General features: G+C 46.5%; 1 protein-coding gene across 1 annotated transcript in view; it reads left to right on the forward strand.

Moving 5' to 3' along the window:
* Lama3 (laminin subunit alpha 3) overlaps nt 1–21,192 on the forward strand; it is a 220,910-nt gene that overhangs the window by 98,998 nt on the left and 100,720 nt on the right. Inside the window, exons 21-29 of the mRNA XM_005355767.3 lie at nt 596–738; nt 2,745–2,842; nt 3,269–3,422; nt 7,846–8,006; nt 11,185–11,293; nt 13,049–13,146; nt 15,539–15,674; nt 19,437–19,563; nt 19,640–19,779. Of these exons, the coding sequence (XP_005355824.1) occupies nt 596–738; nt 2,745–2,842; nt 3,269–3,422; nt 7,846–8,006; nt 11,185–11,293; nt 13,049–13,146; nt 15,539–15,674; nt 19,437–19,563; nt 19,640–19,779 (1,166 nt within the window). The remainder of the gene's footprint in view (nt 1–595; nt 739–2,744; nt 2,843–3,268; nt 3,423–7,845; nt 8,007–11,184; nt 11,294–13,048; nt 13,147–15,538; nt 15,675–19,436; nt 19,564–19,639; nt 19,780–21,192) is intronic.

Genomic DNA, 21,192 nt, shown 5'->3' on the forward strand with positions numbered 1-21,192 from the left:
ACTAAGGGGCCAGGTGCAGAAGACCTCAGACTCACTCAGGGGCCAGGTGCAGAAGACCTCAGACTCACTCAGGGGCCAGGTGCAGAAGACCCATCGGACTCAGGGGCCAGGTGCAGAAGACCCATCAGACTCAGGGCCCAGGTGCTTGTTTTTTTTTTTGGCAGAAAAAAATGCATGCTACATCCCGGAAACAAGTAAATAGAGAGCTGGGATATTTCCTAATTGGAAAGTGAAAGTATACTCACGAATAAAAATAAAAAATGACAATCTCCTACAGACAAAAAAGAAATAAAAACCCATATTACATATTGAATACGCACATCTGGAAGGTACATTACTAAAGATAGATCTTAGCCAGATGTGGTAGTGTGCCTCGGTCATCCGGCACTTGAGGGGAAAAGGCAGGGGGGTAACCAGCTGAGATCAGTGTGCTTTGTCATGAGTTCCAGGTCAGGTGACCTGGCTACATGGCTGAGTCTGTGTCAAGTGTATACACATAGATATTAGTATATGAATGTATTTAATATACCTGAAAACTCGACACCTTAATAGATACCACTGCTAACACCTTCAACTGCTGTTTGTCTCCTGATAGGTGCTTCTCAAAGCAAAGAGATGAACTTTCCCCCAAATAAGGAGCCAGCCTTTGTCACTGTCCCAGGAGATGGCTCTGCAGACCTGTTCTCTATCACCCCAGGGACATGGATTGCTTGCATCCAGGTGGAAGGAGTCCTCCTGGTAAGCTGGATCTGAGTGTCCAGTCCGTGGACTATCCTCTCCCTGAGATAGTCTCAATCATTCCTGTGACCCATGGGAAGACGTCAGATTCACATGCATTTCCCTTCCACTGCAAAGGCTTTTTCCCTCAGGGGACATGACAGAGAAACATTATGTCCCTTCTGTCAATTACTCTTGGACAAAAATAATCTATATGTCTCTATATAAATGAACTATAACTCAAAATTAGAACAAATGCAAAGCTCTTATAAAGACATGGCCCTACCTTTTGAATTTTGTTTGATATTTCTGTTATGAAGCAGAAAGGCACCAAAGATGCACACACCCAAACATGCAGAATAATCAGGAGAATCTAATTAATGAGGAGGATAGATAGCAGCGAGATTTAGGGATGTGTGAAGGGAAGGGAGAGGCTCCAGGAGCCAGGGGCCCTCCCCCAACCCCTTTACCCCCAAACCCCACTTCCTCCTGCCTTTCCCTCACCTAGTCAAGAATCCTAAAGCTGGACTGGCAAAGGGCTCCTCATCCAAGGAAAGCCAGAGGAGCCACGAGGGGCTTCTTTGAGGCCCTGCTCTTTGTCCACACCTCAGGTTTGTTATAACTTGTAGCAAGGCCAGAGATAAAGTCGTTGGCACACATTTAATATCATGTGCTTGAAGCAGGAACCATAAAGCTGTCCTTTTGGAACATTAGGGAGTCTTAAGCTGGTCACTCAGCTCTGAAGCCTCCATTGCTTCTCCTGAGTGACAGAGATAGAACTTAACCTTGGGTGTCTTTTCCAAAGTTATATAACATCCGTTGGCCCTCGTGCCTTCTTGGCAAAGAAATTTTATGTCTGGAGAGATAAGTGAGTCAGAAAGGACATTTTCAGATATTAGAAGTGAGGAAGAGGAAGTTCCTTTGCTACCAGTACGAGTGTGAAGCTGGACGGGTGGAAAGATTGTCATAACCCCCTACCTAGGCCTGGGAGATGCGGAACAACCTTGTGCTGATGTCCCCGGCGTGACTCTGTCCTCACTGGGCACTTGCTATTTCTGCTTACTGGTCTTCAGGACGATAGCAGCTATGGGCCTGCTCAGGGAAATGACGTCTAGAACAGTGAAAACCTACCCTGTAATAAAGCCACCGAGTCCCCTGACCACCAATCTGCTTTTTCCTCTACCTGAGGAAAGAAAATGCCTTATGGGCCACATGGGAATCTCCCTCTAGAGGCGAATCCCCCATCTCCTCCCTTCTGCACATATGTAGTGGGGCCACAGATCCTGAGATCGCTGGGACACTGCAAGGCACCTGTGTCTGAGAGCCTGGAGCACCGCTCTTTCCTGAATGCTTAGCTGCATTTGCATAACTTAATCTGGCATGGTTGGTGGGATAGCTGCTCTTTCATTTGCTAGGACAGGCAGGAAGGTTGTCTGAGATACCAACATCACAAAAACCCTTTCCCTACCACTATGCTCTGTAGGCAGGAGCTGAAGGCCACATCACTGGTCAGTAGATGGCGCTCTGTAGTGAGGAGGGCAGCCAGCGGCTCAGCAGAGCATCTTTTTTAATGATTTATTTCTATTTCATGCACATTGGTTTACCTGCGTGAGGGCATTGGATCCCTTGGAACAGAGAGTTGTGAGTTGCCATGTGGGTGGTGGGAATTGAACCAGGGTCCTCTGGAAGAGCAACTAGTGTTCTTAACCTCTGAGCCATCTCTCCAGCCCCTCAGCAGAGCATCTTAATAATTTGGTTCAATGTCTTTGATCACTGGGAGGAGGGGATTTATTATAAACAACCAGAAGATAAAGTAACATTTCCTGTGGATCTAGAAATCCCAAATATATACTCTGCAGCCCTGACCTCCAGTGTGCGAAGAATTGTGGGTTCTGGAGGGCCAGGATGAAGAACGAAAGAGTTGATCTGAAGTTGAAGTTCACCATTGACTTCCCTGGGACTTTATTCTCTTAGCATACACATTTGTCATTTCATTACCAACTCTGCCTGTGGTCTTCACTTGCTAGGATTACCTGGTGCTGCTTCCCCGCGACTACTATGAAGCTCTCGCCCTGCAAGTGCCAGTCACGGAACCATGCGCCCACACAGGATCGCCCCAGGACAAGTTAGTATGGTGTGGGGGTGGGGTGCAGCCTCAATGCCACCAGACTCCTCTGAATTAGCCACGAATACAAGGCTCATGATGGTGGCCTCACAATCGCAGCGGTTACGGTACAGCCCCGCTGGTAGGTTCATTGTGAATTGTTGCTCTGAGCCTTGAGTAAGAATCTGAAAGCATGTAGCATGCCACAGCTGGATGAAGAGCGCCGCCGAGGGCAAGAGCTCAAAGGAGGGCGGGTTCTTGGACCTTGGTTCCGTCCCTTCCTGTGTGGGAAACTTGCTGTTCCATGCCTTCGATGTCCACTCGCTTAGACTTTGTTGAGGAAACGATGCAAGGACGCCGAGGTGACTTGCGTCACTGCGGCCTTGTAGCTCTGTAGGTTTCCGTATCGTGTTCATGTGGTAACGATTCTATTTGTTCTCGTTGAAGTTGTTTGCTTTACCAGCATTTACCAGTGACCCGATTCTCCTGCACCCTGGCTTGTGAGGCCACACACTTCCTGCTTGATGGGGAGCCGAGACCTGTGGCAGTGAGGCAGCCCACTCCCGCACACCCAGCCATGGTGGACCTCAGTGGCAGAGAGGTGGGGCATCCTTCCACTTCCTGTCAAAGCTGGTGCGACCTCTGCATTTGTGTCTGCTGAATGCTTAGTTAGCTAAGGTTGCTTCCCAAATCTCTGAGAGCTAGAAGGGTTTCTCAGAGGTGTTGATGAACAGGAGCTGAGGGCTCTGATTTGAACTGGGGCAGACACGCCCTCCACACGGAGCTGTGTTGAGGGTTTTTTTTTTTTTTTTTTTTTTTAGCACCTTCTAGAAATAGCAACAACCATAGACGATCTCAGGGTCATTTGGTTACCTGCTCCACCTGACTCACAGTGAAGTCGACAATCTTACAGGCCTCCAGTAGCCGGGTTGATTTGCCTTTAAAAGGATACAACGGGTCCCCTCTGCTCAACCCCATAGGCCTAGCAATTTGTAGCAGCTGAATTTGTGGAACTTGGAATCTGAAACTGCCCCCCCCCCCCTGGCCCCAGGCATCTGTCCTGTGGCTGGGAGGACAGGTTAACGTACAGGTCAGGGCTTTGTGTCTCTTCCTGGAGTTCTTGGAGTGACACGGGCAAACCTGGTAACAAACATACTGGTAACAGATTGCATAGTATACCAGCAGTGAGAACACACATCTCAGCACCTCAAAATGAAGATGCTGAACAACAGCCTGCTCCCCTCTATTCTCATTCTTTTGTTAACATTGTCTATTCTGAATTTTTGAGAGAACACTTCTTTTGGGGTAAAGCGTATGAAGTTAAAATATCTGTGGCCGTAATTATTCCTAAATATTTAGGTGCACACATTTTATAAACAATGTCCTTACATTTTAAAGGCAACAGCTAAAGATATTAAGGTTATTTCTTAGGCTCCTCATTTTATTTTATTAGATTTTTAATTTATAAAAATATAGTTAGTGTAATAAGAAAACATAATTAGCTATAATGAAAAACTGAATATTCTCTCTACTCCATTCTAAAATTAGCTTAACCACATTCCTTTCTGTCCATACTGCATGTACACGTGTGCACTCACTTGTACATATATTTAACATGTGAGAATGAACATATATGTATATATGTTTTGATAATAGGGAAGTCCAGCTGAGGGGGACCAGCCCCTCGGGAATATATAAACTTATATTAGTTAAGCTTAAGTATATCTAAGCTGTCTCTCAGCTACCTCAAGGTCTCAACAATCACCCATGTTCGGGGACAACATGGATCATAGACTATTTTTGTCACTGCAAGAAGGCTGTTGTGATGAAACCCAGATTTGTGGCATTAGAAGCAGTATTGTAGCTATTCTAGCTCCTTTCTTATACAAGAGTTATTATTGCTAGACTCACTGGCCTTGTATATAAAACCAAGGAATTTTTATTTAAGCTTTAATCTCATCCCAGGGTTATTTACCTATATTAATTACTTTGTTTCTTAGTGTGACCAAATACTTGACACAAAGCAGCCTAAGTAAGAAAGGATTTATTCTGGGTTTTGGTTTGGGGTGTAGTCCGCTAAGGTAAGGAAAACATGGGCAGCATGGGTTTCTGTTGGCTGTGGCTGAGATGGGACAGAGAGTAAGGTCATGTGGAAACCTCGAGGCCTGCCCCCCAGAAATTTACCTCCTCTGGCTAGGCCCCAGGGTGTACAGATTCCACAACTTTCCAAAACAGTGTCACCAGTGGGCATGGCTCATAGAGTGATGTCGTTCTACATCTAAATAGTAACAGTTCTTATTCTGTATGTACAAGTATCAGACAACCAGAAAAATCCAAAATGAGAGCCATTTCTGGCCCCCAGACTGGGTAAGGAAGTCTCATGTGCTGTCATGTTGCATGACTTCTCTGTGGAAGCCTCCTGATTAAATTGCCTGCATCTGCAGAAGTTTTTGCTCCCTGGGCCAGAGAGATGGTTCATAAAGCACTTGCTGCATAAACATGAGGATCTGAGCTCAGATCTCAGCAGCCACATAAAGGCAGCTGTGGAAGCACACATCTGCCATCCTGGTCCTCCTGAGGTGATACAGGACATATACACGTGGACACACACACACACACACACACACACACACACACACACACACACATTGTCAAGGACCAGCCTCTACAAAACCACCTCTTGCCAGGATAGGGGCATGAGAATTTAGAAATATAAGTATAGAATACAGAGATGTGTGAAAAATGACAGATCAGAAACCATAGAATAGTACCAGGAGGGCATTCCAGTAGTTACTGAAATTGCCCCATAGCTTGTATACAGACAATCGCTTTAACACTCAGAGACATCAAATCATTAGCATTCTGTTGTTTAGGCCCTAGATCGTGAATGCTGAAGGCAGCCACTCCCAAGGTGACCTCTTAGTTACAAAAGAAGGAACAGAAGTACATTTTCATATCCTGACCATCTGTAGAGATGGCAAGGACCTACTTGAATGACCTATTTTAATGTTAAAAGAACCAAGCAATCACATCCTGAGTTGGGATGTAAAACTACCTTGCTAGTCATTTAGAGCAACTCCAACTCTCTGACTGGCAGACAAGGTGGAATTAGGCTCACATTTTTGGGCCTCCACACCTCTCTAACTAACTCAGTTCCACATCTTACATGTTTCTATGCTACTTTCTGAGAGAATTTGCCACACTTGAAACTTATACTGTACCTGTATAGTTATCTAATTATCTGATCAAAGCCTGAGAGCAGAACTCACCTATCTTATAATCTATTGGATGCTCACTAGCTGGTCACAGCAGGCCTTCAGTAACACTTGATGGCCAAAATATTGAAATTCCCATCTGACATCAGGATGGTAGTTTATCCTTCTTGGCTTGGCACAGGTGGAAGGTTTGATAACCTACCCTCCATGCCTTTACCCTTCACTTGAACCAGGAACGGGAAGCTCTGTGCTGCAGAGTCTGACCCTGGGCCCTTTCAAGTCCCCTTCAGACAAATATCCTGACAGCGACATCACCTTTCCATTTCACCCAAGTCCGTCTGCGTTACCATCAGATGTAAACAGATACCAGTCTGTGGTACTCACAGTGGGTTGGCAGTAGGAGCTTAGAGGCATGATATGATGGAAGTCACATCTTGTCACTGGCCCACGCGTGCTGTGCGGTGAACTGAGACAGCTTTCATTTGAAGATGCCTGAGGAGAGAAGCCGGCAGGCCAAGGCTGGACTCTCCTATGTGACAGAGTCAGAACTGAGTGACCAGTGCACATTTGCCTTTTGGTCAATAAAGGTGTAAAAATAAACGGCACACCAGGAAACGTGGTTAAGCAAAAGGAACAAATCACGACAAAAACAACCCAATTACAACTGCTGGTCTTGGTGGCCACAGCAGCGACCTGCCTCCGCCACCTGTCGCCAGTGCCTTTCCACTGCCAGCTGTGCAGCTTGTGTGCCCCTTAAAAGCACCCACGAAGCACAGCTTGCTCTCCCTCTCTTGCCTCTTCCTTTCTCTCCTGTTTCTCTTCTTCCTCCTGTCTGTCTGCCTCTCTCAAGTCCCCACTCTGACATGGTCTTTTGTCGCCCCACCCTCTAAACCTCTTGTGCTAACTCTGTTGTGCGTGGTCTGTTTCCCTAGTGTTCATACCTTGGCAAGACCCACCAAAGGTGCCCACTATCTTTTTATTTCTCCTTTCAGTATCCACCAATGTTTCTGTAGTGCTTGTTGTATGTCACATAGAGCTTCAACGTTCTCCATCCATTCATCCAAACTCAACTCTGTTGAGGGAGGACTGATGCCACTGTCCCTATTTTGTAGGGGCATACAGACATAAGTTCTAGGTTGCACAGCCAGTGTCAGCCTTATTTTGGACCATAAGCTTCTGCCTCATGATTGACACAAGAGAAAATCACATTTTCTCCAGCAAGGGCCAGAGAGTAAACATTTTCAGCTTTGTGGGTCATTGCAGCCTGAGAAAACCCTGGTTTCTGACTCATAACCAGTTTTCTTAAAAATAAAAAGGGGAAAGAAAATATGTATGCCACCATAGAAAACGGTTTGAAAGAAGAGAAGCCAAGTGTCTTCGTTCCTGCCAAAGGGAGGACATGTTTGCTGCTTTTACATGGTTTTTATTTGGCTAATCTGATATTTCTCTCTTGAAGTAGCATTTAAGAGGCAGGTCTCCATTCTCACTGTTGGGAATGTTTGTTTGTTGTTAGGAAACAAGCAGCTGAGCCATCCCCGAGAACAGAAGTCCTTAGACACAGAATCCCCAGAGTTAGAAAACAGAAATACACAATACTCTTGGAAGTTCCAGACAAGTGATTATGCAATGTTTCTCCGAGCTCAGAATTTTAACAGGGCGTCTGTTTCCCCCCACATCCTCTCTGGAGGATCACGAGTTTACTATGTAGACATGACCAGACTCTGTGGCATCCTCTCTGCTTTTGCCATTGTAAAAACATACCCAGTACAATGCACATCGGGATGACTGTCGACTTGACCTCTCTGGCAGGTGGAACTGCACCTGCGCTTGCGGGTCCCGCAGATTGGCCACTATGTGATCATGCTGGAGTATGTCACGGAGGTGGACCAGCTTTCTGTGGTGGATGTCAACCTGAAGAGCCCAGGGTCTGCCTTGGCAGGCCAGGTGAACGTCTACAGCTGCCAGCACAGGTAATAAGGCCCCGCCCTGGAATTCCTCCAGCAGGGAAGTCTGCTGGGACTTCCATGATAGCCAACTGGAGTTGCTTCCTTTTGAGGCAACCTTTGAAAACTAGGAGGAAACTAGTTCTAGAGAATAACATTATCCCCAGATGGATCGGGACATCTCCATGGGCAGCTCTGTGAAATAATGGGAAAGGTGCCCATCTCCCTTCACAGCCCACCTTCAGAATCTGCCATCATTAGTGGTTGATGACTGCTGAGTGCAAACGGAATGACAAAGGACTCTCAAGTTTACCCTAATGAAATATTTGCCCAAGAGTGTTAACGGACAAGGGCTTGCTAAAAGTGATTTTCTTTGCATAACGTTTCACGAACATTCCTTAATTAAAGCACAGAGGGCATTTGCAGATGAGGCTAAAAGTGTGATTAAATGACACCCGAAGTTCTAGTCCCTGGACACACTCGTGGAGAGCTGCAGTGAGCTCACCGAAAGTTCTAGTCCCTGGACACACTCGTGGAGAGCTGCAGTGAGCTCACCCGAAGTTCTAGTCCCTGGACACACTCGTGGAGAGCTGCAGTGAGCTCACCCGAAGTTTTAGTCCCTGGACACACTAGCAGAAGTGAGCACACCAGTTCTTGGTCAGGGCCTTCAACGTTTTGTTGGCCTTTGTTCAAGTTTTATGGCAAACCTGAGATAATTGAAGTAGCTGCCCATCTTCCAGGATGTGAAATGAAAAGAATGGATGAAAAGAGCAGCTTAACATAGGCATTTTTGTGAGGCCTGAGAAAATGTCTGTTGAATTAATGTTATGCTCTTAGTGATCCTAAATAAATCCTGAGGTCTCTGTTTATGGGATGAAGATCCCATAAAGGAAGAATCATACTTGGATATGTGTGTGGTACTGAGGCTCAGACCCAGCACCATCCCAGCATAACAGACAAGTACTTCCTCACCAAACCCATTTCTTCAGCTCTGTAGGTGGGCTGTAAGGGCATGGGATGGGCCAGAAGCAGTTTCTCAAAACTGCCTCTCACTATCTAAATATATGAGTTTCACACGCAGTTGGCATCAGTACCACTGTAATGTGTACTCCCCGATGGGTAGGACCTCACATGCCAGAGTCCTGGGTGTACTGGCCACAAGGCTTCTTCAGCTTCTCTATCTGAGCCCAGCTTCCAGTTGAGCTTTTAGACTCCTCCCATCTTTCAGAGCACAGGCTTGATTCCTTTCACAGAATCTAAAAGATGGAGGACTATCTATAGTTACTCCAGCGACTCTTCAGTTAAACTCCGAACTCCAAGATCATCTATGCCCAAGTTGGTGGAGTATATATTTTGGGAAGAGAAGGTCTTGCTATGCAACCCAGGGAGGCCTTGGTCCTCCTGCCTCAGTGTCCTGGGTGCTGGGATAGTCATGTGCCATCATACCTGCCCTGACAGGCAGGTTTACAAAGCCAAAGAAAGAAAGGGTCCTTGCAGGATTCCATTCAGGTTTTCTGATGAGTGCTGAGGAAGGCTGTATGACACGGTACATGTTTCAGCACATAAGAGCATCTAAGTGTGCTTAGCAAACCCGTTCTTAGAATAGCACAGCGTCATAGTAGACTAGAGATTGCCTGCTTCATACTTAACCTAGGAGAGTCGCATTGGACATTTTTACTGGGCCAAAATATTTCCTTTTTTCTTAATGTTTCAGAGGTCACAGGGGTCAAGTAAAGGCTAACTGCCTGCAAGGGTGCGAGTTTTAAATGACAGGCCTGTTCAGCGTTACAGTCTCCTGCTGAGGTTTGAACTTTCCCCTGCATATCTCAAGTGATTTGTAACCACTCTGTTAGACAGAACATCTCAGCAGAAAAGAGACGAGAGCCTCACTTTCCAGAGTGATGCAGTGATAAATCACGTGTTCTCTCCGCAGTACGGCGACCCGTAATGATAAACCACGGCCGTCTATTTCTTAGTGAGACTTTTAAGGGGTGATGATAAAACTAAATGCAAGGCAATCAATGTATTTAGCTCCCATGATGGCACTCGAGTCCGAAAGAGCCGCTTCAGTTCCACTTCCGCACCGGCTGTAGGTTTCTGCGCATGTGCCCAACTTCCGCTAGAGTCTGCATGTTTTATCTCCTTTTAGTCATTTCTGAAACATCCTTGACCAAATTATTTCAGGTGTTTCTTAGGGGTGGTCATATTATTTTATCCTATTCTTAGCTCCACATTTATGTGTCCAAAGGGAAATGGCCTTAGATATGTTTCCTAGTGGTCTCATCAGAGCCAGATTTCATGTTGTAAAACCGTAACTTTTAAAAAATGGTCTCAAAATGTCTCTCACCCATATGGAGAGGAAGGGTGGGGAGCAGCGGAAGACGTGCAAAGGGACTAGGGAAGAAAACTGGCAGCCCTGAAAACCATCTGACATGCCCTTCCCTGTGTTGTAGAGCTAGCCATGCTTACTGCTGGGTAACTTGAGTTATGAGTAGTCCAAACAATATTGGCAAATTTCCCAAAGTTCGGCCATCCCTGCCCAGGGTCCCTTCTCCTGATGACTAGCCACGCCTTCTGTCACCCAGGAGGAAATGGGCAGCAGAGGCCACAGGCCTGGGAGGTACAGCATTGCCTGAAGTAGAAAGTCTCTTGTCCGCAGAGATGGTGGTCAGAATCTAAGTCTCTTTGTGCTGCTAGCGCAGAATACCATAGACCTGGGATTTTATAAATAGAAGAGGTTTGCGTCTCACTGTTGGGAAGCTGGGAGTCAGCATCTGCCGGAGGCTCTTTGCTGAGTCATTCTGCCACAGGAGCTGGAAGGGCCAGAGTGTAAGAGGGCAGGAGGGTCTGTTTACATAAGGGCTCATCCCTGTGACAGCTCAGCCCACTCACGCAGTAACAGCAATCCACCCACAGAGCTGAGGCTCTGTTCCCTGGCCATCTTTGAAAGGTCACAGTGGCAATTGCATTTCAAAATGAATTTTGGGTGATTCAAACCATAGTAGACTGCGTCCCTCTTCGACTCGTCATGCAGGAAAATTGCCCCTGGTTCACTTAGTTACAAGCAGATTAAGTCGAAGATCATGAGGTGCACAGCTAGGGAGCCAGTTGCCGGGCGCCAGGCTAAAACAGCTCTGTTCCCTTTTGCTCAGCAAGGGAGCCAGTTGCCGGGCGCCAGGCTAAAACAGCTCTGTTCCTTTTGCAGCACTCTTTGCAGGAGTGTGGTGATTGACAGTTGGAGTCGTACGGCTGTGTACGAGCTCTTGGCAGATGCAGACATTCGGCTCAAGGTGCACACGGCCAAGTTCCTTCTGGTACGCCTTCATCTAGCCCACAGACTCTCCAAGTCTTCTGCTCTCGTCTGTATTTCTTAAAAGCTTATTAAAATGTGGGCTGCAATTTCATCTTATCTGTAAATTCAACATTTGACAGTTAACTATTCTCCTCTTGAGTCTTCCTCATGTCACCTCAGAAAGTCAGTCATCAAACCTGAATGCTTCCCACACAAAAAAATCACATTTCATTAATTTTTATCATTAATGTAAGTGAAATACCTTTAATCATTACACTTCTACTTTATTATTATTATGTCCTGGTACAGAAATGACACGGGTTATCATTTAATTTCTGTTCCATTTTACCATTCTGTGTAGTTTCTTGGAACGGTCCATCAGCTGTTTAAGTTTTATAACTGCTTATACAGTAGTACCCTATATTTCAGCTAGGTGGATATACACCTTAAAATTTAAATGCCAGCTGGGACAGATTAAATGGCATTCATGCCCACCCATGTGATGGGGGAGCTGTGACCAACAGTAGCATCTCCCTGAAAAAGGAATTGTAAGATTTACAGGAACTGTCTCAGAGAATTTGAGATTACCTAAGTGTGAAACAGCTTCCTGTTACTGCTGGCAGCAAGCATGCATCACACCCAGGAAATGCCAGGGGGAATGTGCTTTAAATATTTGTGCCTAGCCTAGCAGGAGTAAGTAAAAACTTGGAATTTAAGGGCTAGTTTGGAATCAGACTTTAAAAATTATTATTATGAAATGGTGGTTTTCCTTCTGTGAGTCCAACCGCCTCCTCTTCGGAAATTGTCTCGGGACTGCCTCAGCCTTTTAAGTATGGATTTGTCCTCTGAAAAGTGGCCTGAGGTCACTGAAGATCAGGGTGACTAGCATGGATGTTCCATGAAGGAGGGGGCATTGCCCTCTGGACACCCCAGTGTTGGTGTTACTCCATACATTTTTGTTGTTACGACTGAACTACTTTGCCAACTACTTTGAGTTGGTAATACAATAAGAGATATTGTAATAATAAGAGATTCTTTAATGACTGAATTTCTTATGTGACCCAGAAATTGGCAGTAGAGACAAATCCTTCAAAGTCCAATTTTGGGCTGCAATCTAAGACATCGTTTATTAAGACAGTGCTTCCCCAGATGTGGCCATGTCTTCAAACAGCAGGCTCTTTGGCCGTTCACTGCCTCTCTCCCTCCAGAAGCATTTCAGGTGTCGGCACTGGCCCTAAGTCAGAGAGAAAAAAAGAGGCACCAAAGGCCCTGGACAGAGCTGGTCCTGAACCTTCCCATGATCCAAAGGCCCTGGGCAGAGCTGGTCTTGAACCTTCCCATGATCCAAAGGCCCTGGACAGAGCTAGTCTTGAACCTTCCCATGATCCAAAGGCCCTGGACAGAGCTGGTCTTGAACCTTCCCATGATTTTGTTCTTTGACGTATTTGTGCAATTATTCCAACAACAATGTAGTCAGTGATCCTGTCTAATAAGAAACAGGATTTTTCTTGCTGCCTGGGGGGAGGCTGCATGCTTGCCATCCTGCAGTTGCCTGCGGGGATGCTGCATGCTTGCCATTCTGCTGCTGTCTGCAGGGAGGCTGCATGCTTGCCATCCTGCCGCTGCCTGTGAGGAAGCTGCGTGCTTGCTAACCTGCAGTTTCGCCACTTTAAAATAATAGACATTTTCTGGCTGTGTTCTTTATTAATAACCACTTTTAAGAGAGTGCAGCTTTTTTCCAGTAACCGTTGTGTGTTTTTACTCACTTACTCGGTAGTATCAAGTCTGTATTATAACCACTGAAGAATTCTCAACTGAATATTTGAGACCTCAAGTCCACTGTATTGCCAGCTATGGACCACTTGCTAATCCAAGGTAATGTGTTTCCTGTTGGGTCCATAGGGGTTGCACAAAGATGGGGACAAACCACCAAAGTCTAATAGACTGGAAGCAAACTTTATTCAAGAAAAAAATAAAAAATTATCTCCATGGGGCACAAAAAGCTTATCAACTATCTGGGACCACTGCCAGAGATGGATTTTTGTAAGGCTGTGGCCAAGGCCAGTTTCTGAACCCACCTTTTTATAGTAGGGGTACCAAGTATTTGGTCTGAACAAAGGAATTTTTATAATCTCGAGGTAAAACTCAGGTACAGATTGCCTTACTTTACAATCTTCATTAACAGAGTTTTTCAGTTAAACTAGTGTTTGTACTTAATCTACCATCTTCCCTGGCATTTCCAGGTGGTGTTTACTGAAGCTCTGTGCTCTCCCCTTTGATGCCGCCAGTTTCATGTAGCAGGGATAATGCATAACCCAGAGGTCATGTATAGCCACCTCCTAAAGGTTAACTCAGCTCATATCTGCCATTAATCACGGATGGCTGAGATACTATCTTAGACTATCTCTCAGTTTGCAGAGAGATGCTTTGCCCTTGTGAATAGAGCTGTGGGTTGTAAAGCAGAGTAACCCACTGTTAATAGTTAATCCTTAAGCTGCTGAGAGTCTGCTCTCATTCTCCTAGGCTTACAACTTTGTATTTCTTTATTTCTACATTTTTATATTTTTTCTTGGACCCTTCATTTCCCTCCTTTCTTCCTTGCCAATACTCTGAACACTAGTGTCATATATGTAAGTATGAAACTATGCAAGTTGGCGATTCCTTCCCTGAAATGTTCAGGACCTTAACTATTCTGAATTTAGAGCATTTGAAAATACATAATAAGATGTCTTGGGGATAAGACCCAAGTCTAAGCACGGAATGAATTATGCAGCACACGCAGCCTCACACACCACCTGCAGCTGAATGCAGACAGTGTATCTGGTGTGCCTCTGTTGGACTGTGATCTGTCCTGTGAGGTCACCAGTAGAATTTTCTGCTTGGAGCATCAGGTTGGTGCTCAAGAAGTTTCAGATTTTAGATCACTTGGAGTTTGGGATTTGGGGTGCTCAGTGTCTGCCTAACTGCAATATAAGGCAAGACACTGATGTTTACTATAGAATGTTAAAAAGAGAAGAGCCAGTTAAAAGAACTTGTTATGCAACCACAATGACTGGAGTTTTGATTACAGCCTCCATGTAACAAGCTGAACTAGGTATCCCACAGATACCTCAGGTCCCGCTGGGCATCCTGCACACGCCTCAGGCCCCACTGGGCGTCTAGCACATGCCTCAGGCCCCACTGGGCGTCTAGCACATGCCTCAGGCCCCACTGGGTGTCTAGCACACGCCTCAGGCCCCGCTGGGCATCCCGCACACACCTGCAAGCCCTGCTCCAAGGTGAGCGTCGATAGGAGGATCACTAGGACTTGATGGCTTCCAGGCTACCCAACATACAAGCCCCAAGCTCAGCGCGAGACCTTGCCTCAAACACAGACTAGGTAGAGAAGGCTACCCCATGCCCTCTTCTTGCTTCTGCTCACACATGCAAGCACTCACTCTTTCACATACATGTACACATGCGTTCATACACATGGACGGACACATATTCACAATTTTTCACATATTAAATTTTTTTTAATTTAAGGAAAATAGATGATCCAGCTAAGTAGGTTTTCCCAGTTGTCAGTCCCATCGCATACATCATGGCACAGGCAGAGCAGCACTAGGGGAAACAGCTAGGCCTGCTCCTCAAGTGCAGGTCTGCCAAGTTCTGCTCTGCGCCTCACTTTGTTCCAATCCTTTAATCTTGGTGTCTAGGCTCTTCTTTTGAAAAAACAGAAATAATGGTCCATCTCAGAGCTGTGCTATCAGAACTAGCTAATTAGAGCTTGTTGTGGGTTTTAGGCTGTTGTTTTGCTGTAAATCCAAGAATAATTAAAAGGTTCAGCCATGGAAACTCATGTGCACATTAGGACTCCCGAATCCACCATCAGAGCGCCATTTTAGCCGTGAGGCAAATGGCGCACAGCTGTCTCTCAGAGCAGCGTTCCTGCAGAGAGAGGAATGGTGTCTTTACAGTGATCTCATTTTATTAACTAACGTTTGCTCAGGAGAAGCAAATGCCAATAAATTTCTGGTTTGCATGACTTTAAAATGCAGATCTTCTTTCTGTGTTAACTTCCTGGTGAACAGGTGCTTGTGCTATGGCCAGCAGCCACACCTGTGCTGCCATGCAAGGGTCCCTAGACCTCCACCTTCCATGGGTTCTTCTGGTTCCCCTGGCGTGCAGCAGTTGGCCTCCGGGTTTCTTGGCCAATGATCATCATGCCATGTGTTTTGTTTGTTTGTTAGAACACAACCATATTTTAAAGTGTTCTATTCCTTAGTGTCACCTGTGTCCCCCTGGCCCATGAAACTCCTCCAACAGCCGTAATTTTGGATGCTCCAAGTGGGGGCCCTCTCCCTCTCCTGCCTCAGGAGTCTGCCCCTCCCGCAGATGGCGTCACCCTGAAGGCACCACAGGTAGGAACACCCTCCAGTGTTGTTTTTAGACCCGTGGTTCTTAGAGTGTGACACCCCCTGACCCCTACCTCCACCAGGCAGCATCCACCTCACCCTGCGGCTTGTTTGGGGTGCCCCCACCCTCCTTCATCCCAGGCTCTGGAGTGGGGCCAGTCATCTGTCTTTACCCATCCTAGCCCCTTAAGACTTGGGAACGTCCTCTCTCAGCTGTTGTTCACTGAGCAGTGCGGCAGTGCAGCCTGGGTAGCCCCGACTCAGGGCTACTCCTGCCCTCCCCAACTGTCCCCGTGAACACTCAGTAAGTTAGCACGTTACAGAGTCTATTGTTTTCATAGGCGGTGGCTGTTTGACGTGGTGAAGTATTAGTTCTTCTCCCCACATGGAGTGTAGAATTTTGAGAAGAGCTGGTGCAGCCTGTAAATTGTTAGGCATCCCCTAACCATTTAGATGGGGAATTCTCAATAGACATTCACCAATTATCATCTAGTCCTGGGGGGTTAAATTTAGTAATGTCATGAAGTGCTTTTGCAATAAGCCATTAAAAAAAAATCACAGATCGCTTAAAAAAAAATCACAGCTTTCTGAATTATTGCATGAACCCAAGCAGGCTCTTCTCGGCCCCCTAGCGGCAACTGCAGAAAGAATGGAGGAAGTTGTCTAAATGAAACTGGTGCAGTAAAGGAGCCAAAACCCGCCCTGCGGGTGAAAAGAGAAAGTTCCAAACGCTGAGGCTCTGGGGACAGTAGAGGGAGGGGGAGAGTGGTCGGGTTTTCCAAGGTTTTAAGGGGGTATATGGCAGGAGGGGAGATGGTAAACTGGGGTGAAGGCTTTGAGGTGTATACCAGGTGCTTGTGAGTAAGGCTTGAAGGAGCCTAGAGGCTAGCATAAACCTTCTTCTGCTGATAGGTGCAGGTTAATAGAGAGCCTAAAGCTCCTTTTGCCAGACTTAAGGAAACTGACTCCTTTTAGAGGCAGGAACTATTTTCTCAAGTCCCTGAGGGAATGCTGTCTTTTATCTAACCGCCAGACTTGGTAAAGGAAATTGTGGGGACCAGACATTCTCATATGAGATCTTGTAGCTGGGAGCGGGGGGAGCTGAAATGAAGTCCTGGTTTTGCCCTCACTCAAAGATAGATAGAGGCCTCTAAGACAGCTCCCAAGGTTAAAAAAAAAAAAGAAAAGAAAAAAGGGCACTGACTGATGATGGGAGTCCCATCCCTGGGATGTTGGTGGAAGGAGAGAACAGATTCCTGAAAGTCACCCTCTAGCCACCGAATGTTTGCTATGGTACTTATGGCCCCATTCCAGTGTGGTAAAAATAGTTTGAAAGATGTTAGACTTTCCCAGCTGTGGCAGTGGTGGTTTTGCCATAGTTTTTGAGTTAAAAGAGCAGGGCAGGGCATATTCTCTTAGGCCAACAGGGTAGAACTCTGGGCTCAGTTGTGCTTGGTGGAAGGTGGGGAGTGGCAGAGGGTGTACCCAGAATGAGGTGCCCTTCCCCACCAGCTAGAGCTTGTGTGGTTTCAACTTTCCACTCACACCAAGGTGTCCTCACCAGCTTGTCCACGTGTATAAAGAGGTAATCGCTATGAATAGTAAGGATATTACAGGTTCCCAGAAAAGAAGCTGAGGTAAGTTACCTGCAGAGGGGTTTTACAACACCATAGCTTGAGGTAGAAGGCAAGCCTTCAGGCTGTGGGATGAGCTTCCTCAAGAGTGACAGCCATCAGGGATAACGCATAGGGAGGGCTGACTGAAGGGAAAGGGACAGGGCCTTCAGTTAACAAAATGCTGGAAGAGTTACACCATACCACAGGCAGCAAGGTAGGGTCTTGAAAGAAAAGTTTTCAATTTCAAAGAGCAAAGGGTAAGTGCTCTCCCGGAATAGTTCTGGGGTGTGCGTAATTCTGCACTGTTATAGAGCCTCTCCACCGGCACAGAGAATTCCAATCAGGCCAGATTAAACCAAATTAAATGCCTGTGTTTAATAGACAGCAGTCCTGGGTGTCTGGGAGCATGGCAGGGATTCTTTGAATATAGGGGTGTGACAAGGAGCTGAGGTGATATTTATGACCAACATTTTAAATGTAATATTGAGTTGGAAGTGACACCCCAGCCTGCCGAGTGCTTGACTCCAACTCCCAGCCTGCCAAATGCTCACCCCTCCCCTAGGAGGGTCGGGACCACTCCCACAGGATATTTAGGGAAAAGACACTCGTGGTTTTAGGTTTGTGTGCGCTTCCTCTGTCGTCCCCCTTCTTCCGGCCACCTGGGACCACCATCTGTTAATCACGGGCATTTAATTTGGTTTAATCTGGTCTGATTGGAATTCCTCCCGTCTGCTGAGAGGCTCTGGCTTGTCTTAACATGCACCATGTGACCTAGCCTGCATAGTGGACCTCAGGCAGGCCCTGAGGAGAATCTAACTCAAGGCAGCAGTGGTTATTCCCCAGGAGGTCTGAGACACAGAGAGAAAGCCGGGCATGGCTTGATTTGGGGAAAGGAGAGCATCATGTTGATTTGTCATGTAATCAAAAGTTTCCTCAACAGAGAAACCCTGTCTCGAAAAACCAAAAAAAAAAAAAAAAGTTTCCTCAAAAAATGGGAGCCTACTCCTTCTTACACAAAGTCATGTGTTGAGTCCCATGGCTGGCAGCGTGTTTATCTAGTTCTTTGGCAAACACACTACACATTTCTGTTGGGCATGTACCCAGGCATGTAACTGCTTTGTCGTGTGTTTGGCTTTGATAAATACCACTGAAATTACCCGGCACGAGTGAGGATGGATCACAAAACCCACTGTAGGAATTTATTAAGAGAGAGGGACACTTGCAGAGGCCGAGGAAGTTGGACCAGGGAGAGAGCATGGAGCGGGTGTGTCCTGCTTTTAAAGGCTGCCTAGCACATGTGCACAGGGGCTCACGCATGCACACAAGGGCTTACATTGTGTCATGTATAGGTAACCTGACCATGCTGCACATAGGTCACGTGGGGCTTGAGGTGGCTATGGAAGTTGCCTGAGCACTTGTTGGTGCATGCGCCGCCCTGGCACCCAGAAGTGCAGCCAGAGTGCTGGGTGAGGAAAACCATAACAACCGCCAGTCTTCTGGCATGATTAACCAAGCCTCCTTCCCTAATCACCCCCAAATGTCTGGTTGTGCCTCAGTTTCTCTATTCTGTAGGTGAGAGACATTTGGTTTGCATCTAATTCTCGCTGTGTGTGATTGCAAACAAAGCTGCTATCAACACTTGTCTGAAGGCATCTGTAGGAATCTGGCAGCTGTCTTCTCAACACCGAGCTTGCTTCAGCTGCTTAGCCTGTTTGTAGAGCTGCTGAAGCAAGATGCCAAGGCTGGGGAACTTACAGAGACAAGGGTTTTACTTAGGTCATGGTTCTAGAGGCCGGCAAGTACAAGACCTGGCGAGGATCCCTAGCATATCATAGCACGGCTGAAGGTGCCACATGGTTGAACTTGTGTCCCAGTAGCGATTGTTCAAGAGAAAAAGGGTGCTTTTTTAACAGTTCACTCTGATCCCACCCTGTGGGGAAAGGACTCACTTCTGTACATGTCTTCAATCTGTTTATCAGGCTCTGGCCCCATAATCTAACTGCGTCTCTTAAACTGGGCCCCTCAATACTGCATTGAAGAATTAAGTCTCGCCATGAGTTTTTGTAGGAACTAACTATAGCAACATCTCATGTCCTAATCATTCAAAGTTCTTCAGTTTGAGAGTCCCCCCCCCCTTTTTTTTTCCTCTTAGAATCAAGTAACCCTGAGAGGACTGATACCACACCCGGGCCAACATGTCTTTGTCATCCATTTTTATCAAACAGAACACCCAACATTCCCCACAGAGGTCTTTGTGGATGGAGGAAGACCATGGTCAGGTGAGCAGCCTTTGTCACGAGCGGGCTCCATGTTGTCCTTGCAGCCGTGTGACAGGGTGTCTCGCTCCCTCTTCAGGTTCCTTCCTTGCCTCCTTTTGCCCTCATTTACTCGGCTGCCGGAACCAAGTGATCTCCAATGGCCAGGTGGAGTTCGACATCTCAGAAGCAGAGGTAGCTGTGACCGTGAAGGTTCCAGAAGGAAAGTCCTTGACGCTGGTGCGTTCTGCTTAGCCTTCACTGTGCTCCCTGGTCAGCCATTGTATGTTAGGCTCCTGCCAGTACTGTCTCCTATGAATTAATTCTGTTTAGTGGAGAAGTTGGTTATTTGTGGAAAAAGTATGTTTTACAAACCCATAAAAATAAAACCACATGACAACCACAGCCAGGAGAATAGGAATGACGGAGACTAAGTGACTGGCCTATGCCCAGCCTTCGCTTACTCCTTGCCCCTACTGGCCGCTCTGTGAAACTTCCACCCTCCTGGTTACTGTCACTTTCTCATGTGCTCCTTTAGTGACCTTCCTTACCCTGAGCTCCGTATGTCGATGTCCCCAGGATCCACTCTGAGACCCTGTGGCATATCCCTGTGAACATCATCTGTGCCTAGTGCGTCTGTTCCAGCTTTGTGGGAATAGCACCCGTGTCTCTGAACTCACTCTTGATCTTGCCTGAACTCCAGGCCAATAACTGACCATCAGGGGTCTCCTCTGACTTGCCTGACCTTTCTCCAGGGTCTCTCATCTGTTCCTATTGATGAACCTACCTCATTCTGGTCCAGGTCCTCGCTCTGTTTACCTGCATCTCTTTGGTTCTTCCACTTCATTCTGGTTCACTCACCTCACTCTGGAATTAATGGCCCTTACTGCCCGCTTCTAATTCATCTTTCATCCATGCCTCCTCTGTCCCATGTTCCCCCTTTGCTGCACTAATTGTTGTTCTAATTGGTCTTTATAAAAAAACCAAACAAACCCAGAACCAGCTATTGGTGTAAATGCTGAAAGATCAGAGAGAGAGAAAGGAGCAAGTCACAGCCAACTCTTACCTTGCTAACGCCTCAGCTAAAAAAGGGTATCCTGTCTCTACAATTCCTCAGACTGAATCCTCCACCTTATATTCCTCTCTCTGCCCAGCCGTATCACTTCCTGTCTCCACTGCCAAGTACTGGGACTAAGGTGTGAGTCACCACTGCTCAGCTTTGTTTCTTTTAGACAGATTCTATCTTGTGTAGCCCAGTGTAGCCTTGAACTCACAGAGATCCATCTGCCTCTGTCTTCTGAGTGCTGGGATTAAAGCTGTGTGCCACCACTGCCTGGCTTTATGGCTAGCTAGTGTGGCTAACTCCACACTCTGATCTTCAGGCAAGCTGTATTTGTTAAAGTATAAACACAATATCACAACACCCCTTTCATTCTCTGGCCATAGTCATTATTCAAAAGCTCACAGACTTGCCATTTTTGACAATGCCAGCAGGCTTTCTTGTGCTCTTTTCTAGAATCTTCTACCTACTTTTGTACCTGACAAAGTCCTGTTGACCAGTGAGCCTGGCTTAGAGTTAATTCAGCATTTCCTTAAGGATGTCTAGAAAGCTTGGAAGAGTTCACTGGGTTCTGCTCTGTGGCCCTCCAGTCT

Source organism: Microtus ochrogaster, chromosome 18 (assembly GCF_000317375.1).
Source record: "Microtus ochrogaster isolate Prairie Vole_2 chromosome 18, MicOch1.0, whole genome shotgun sequence".
Lineage (NCBI taxonomy): Eukaryota > Metazoa > Chordata > Mammalia > Rodentia > Cricetidae > Microtus > Microtus ochrogaster.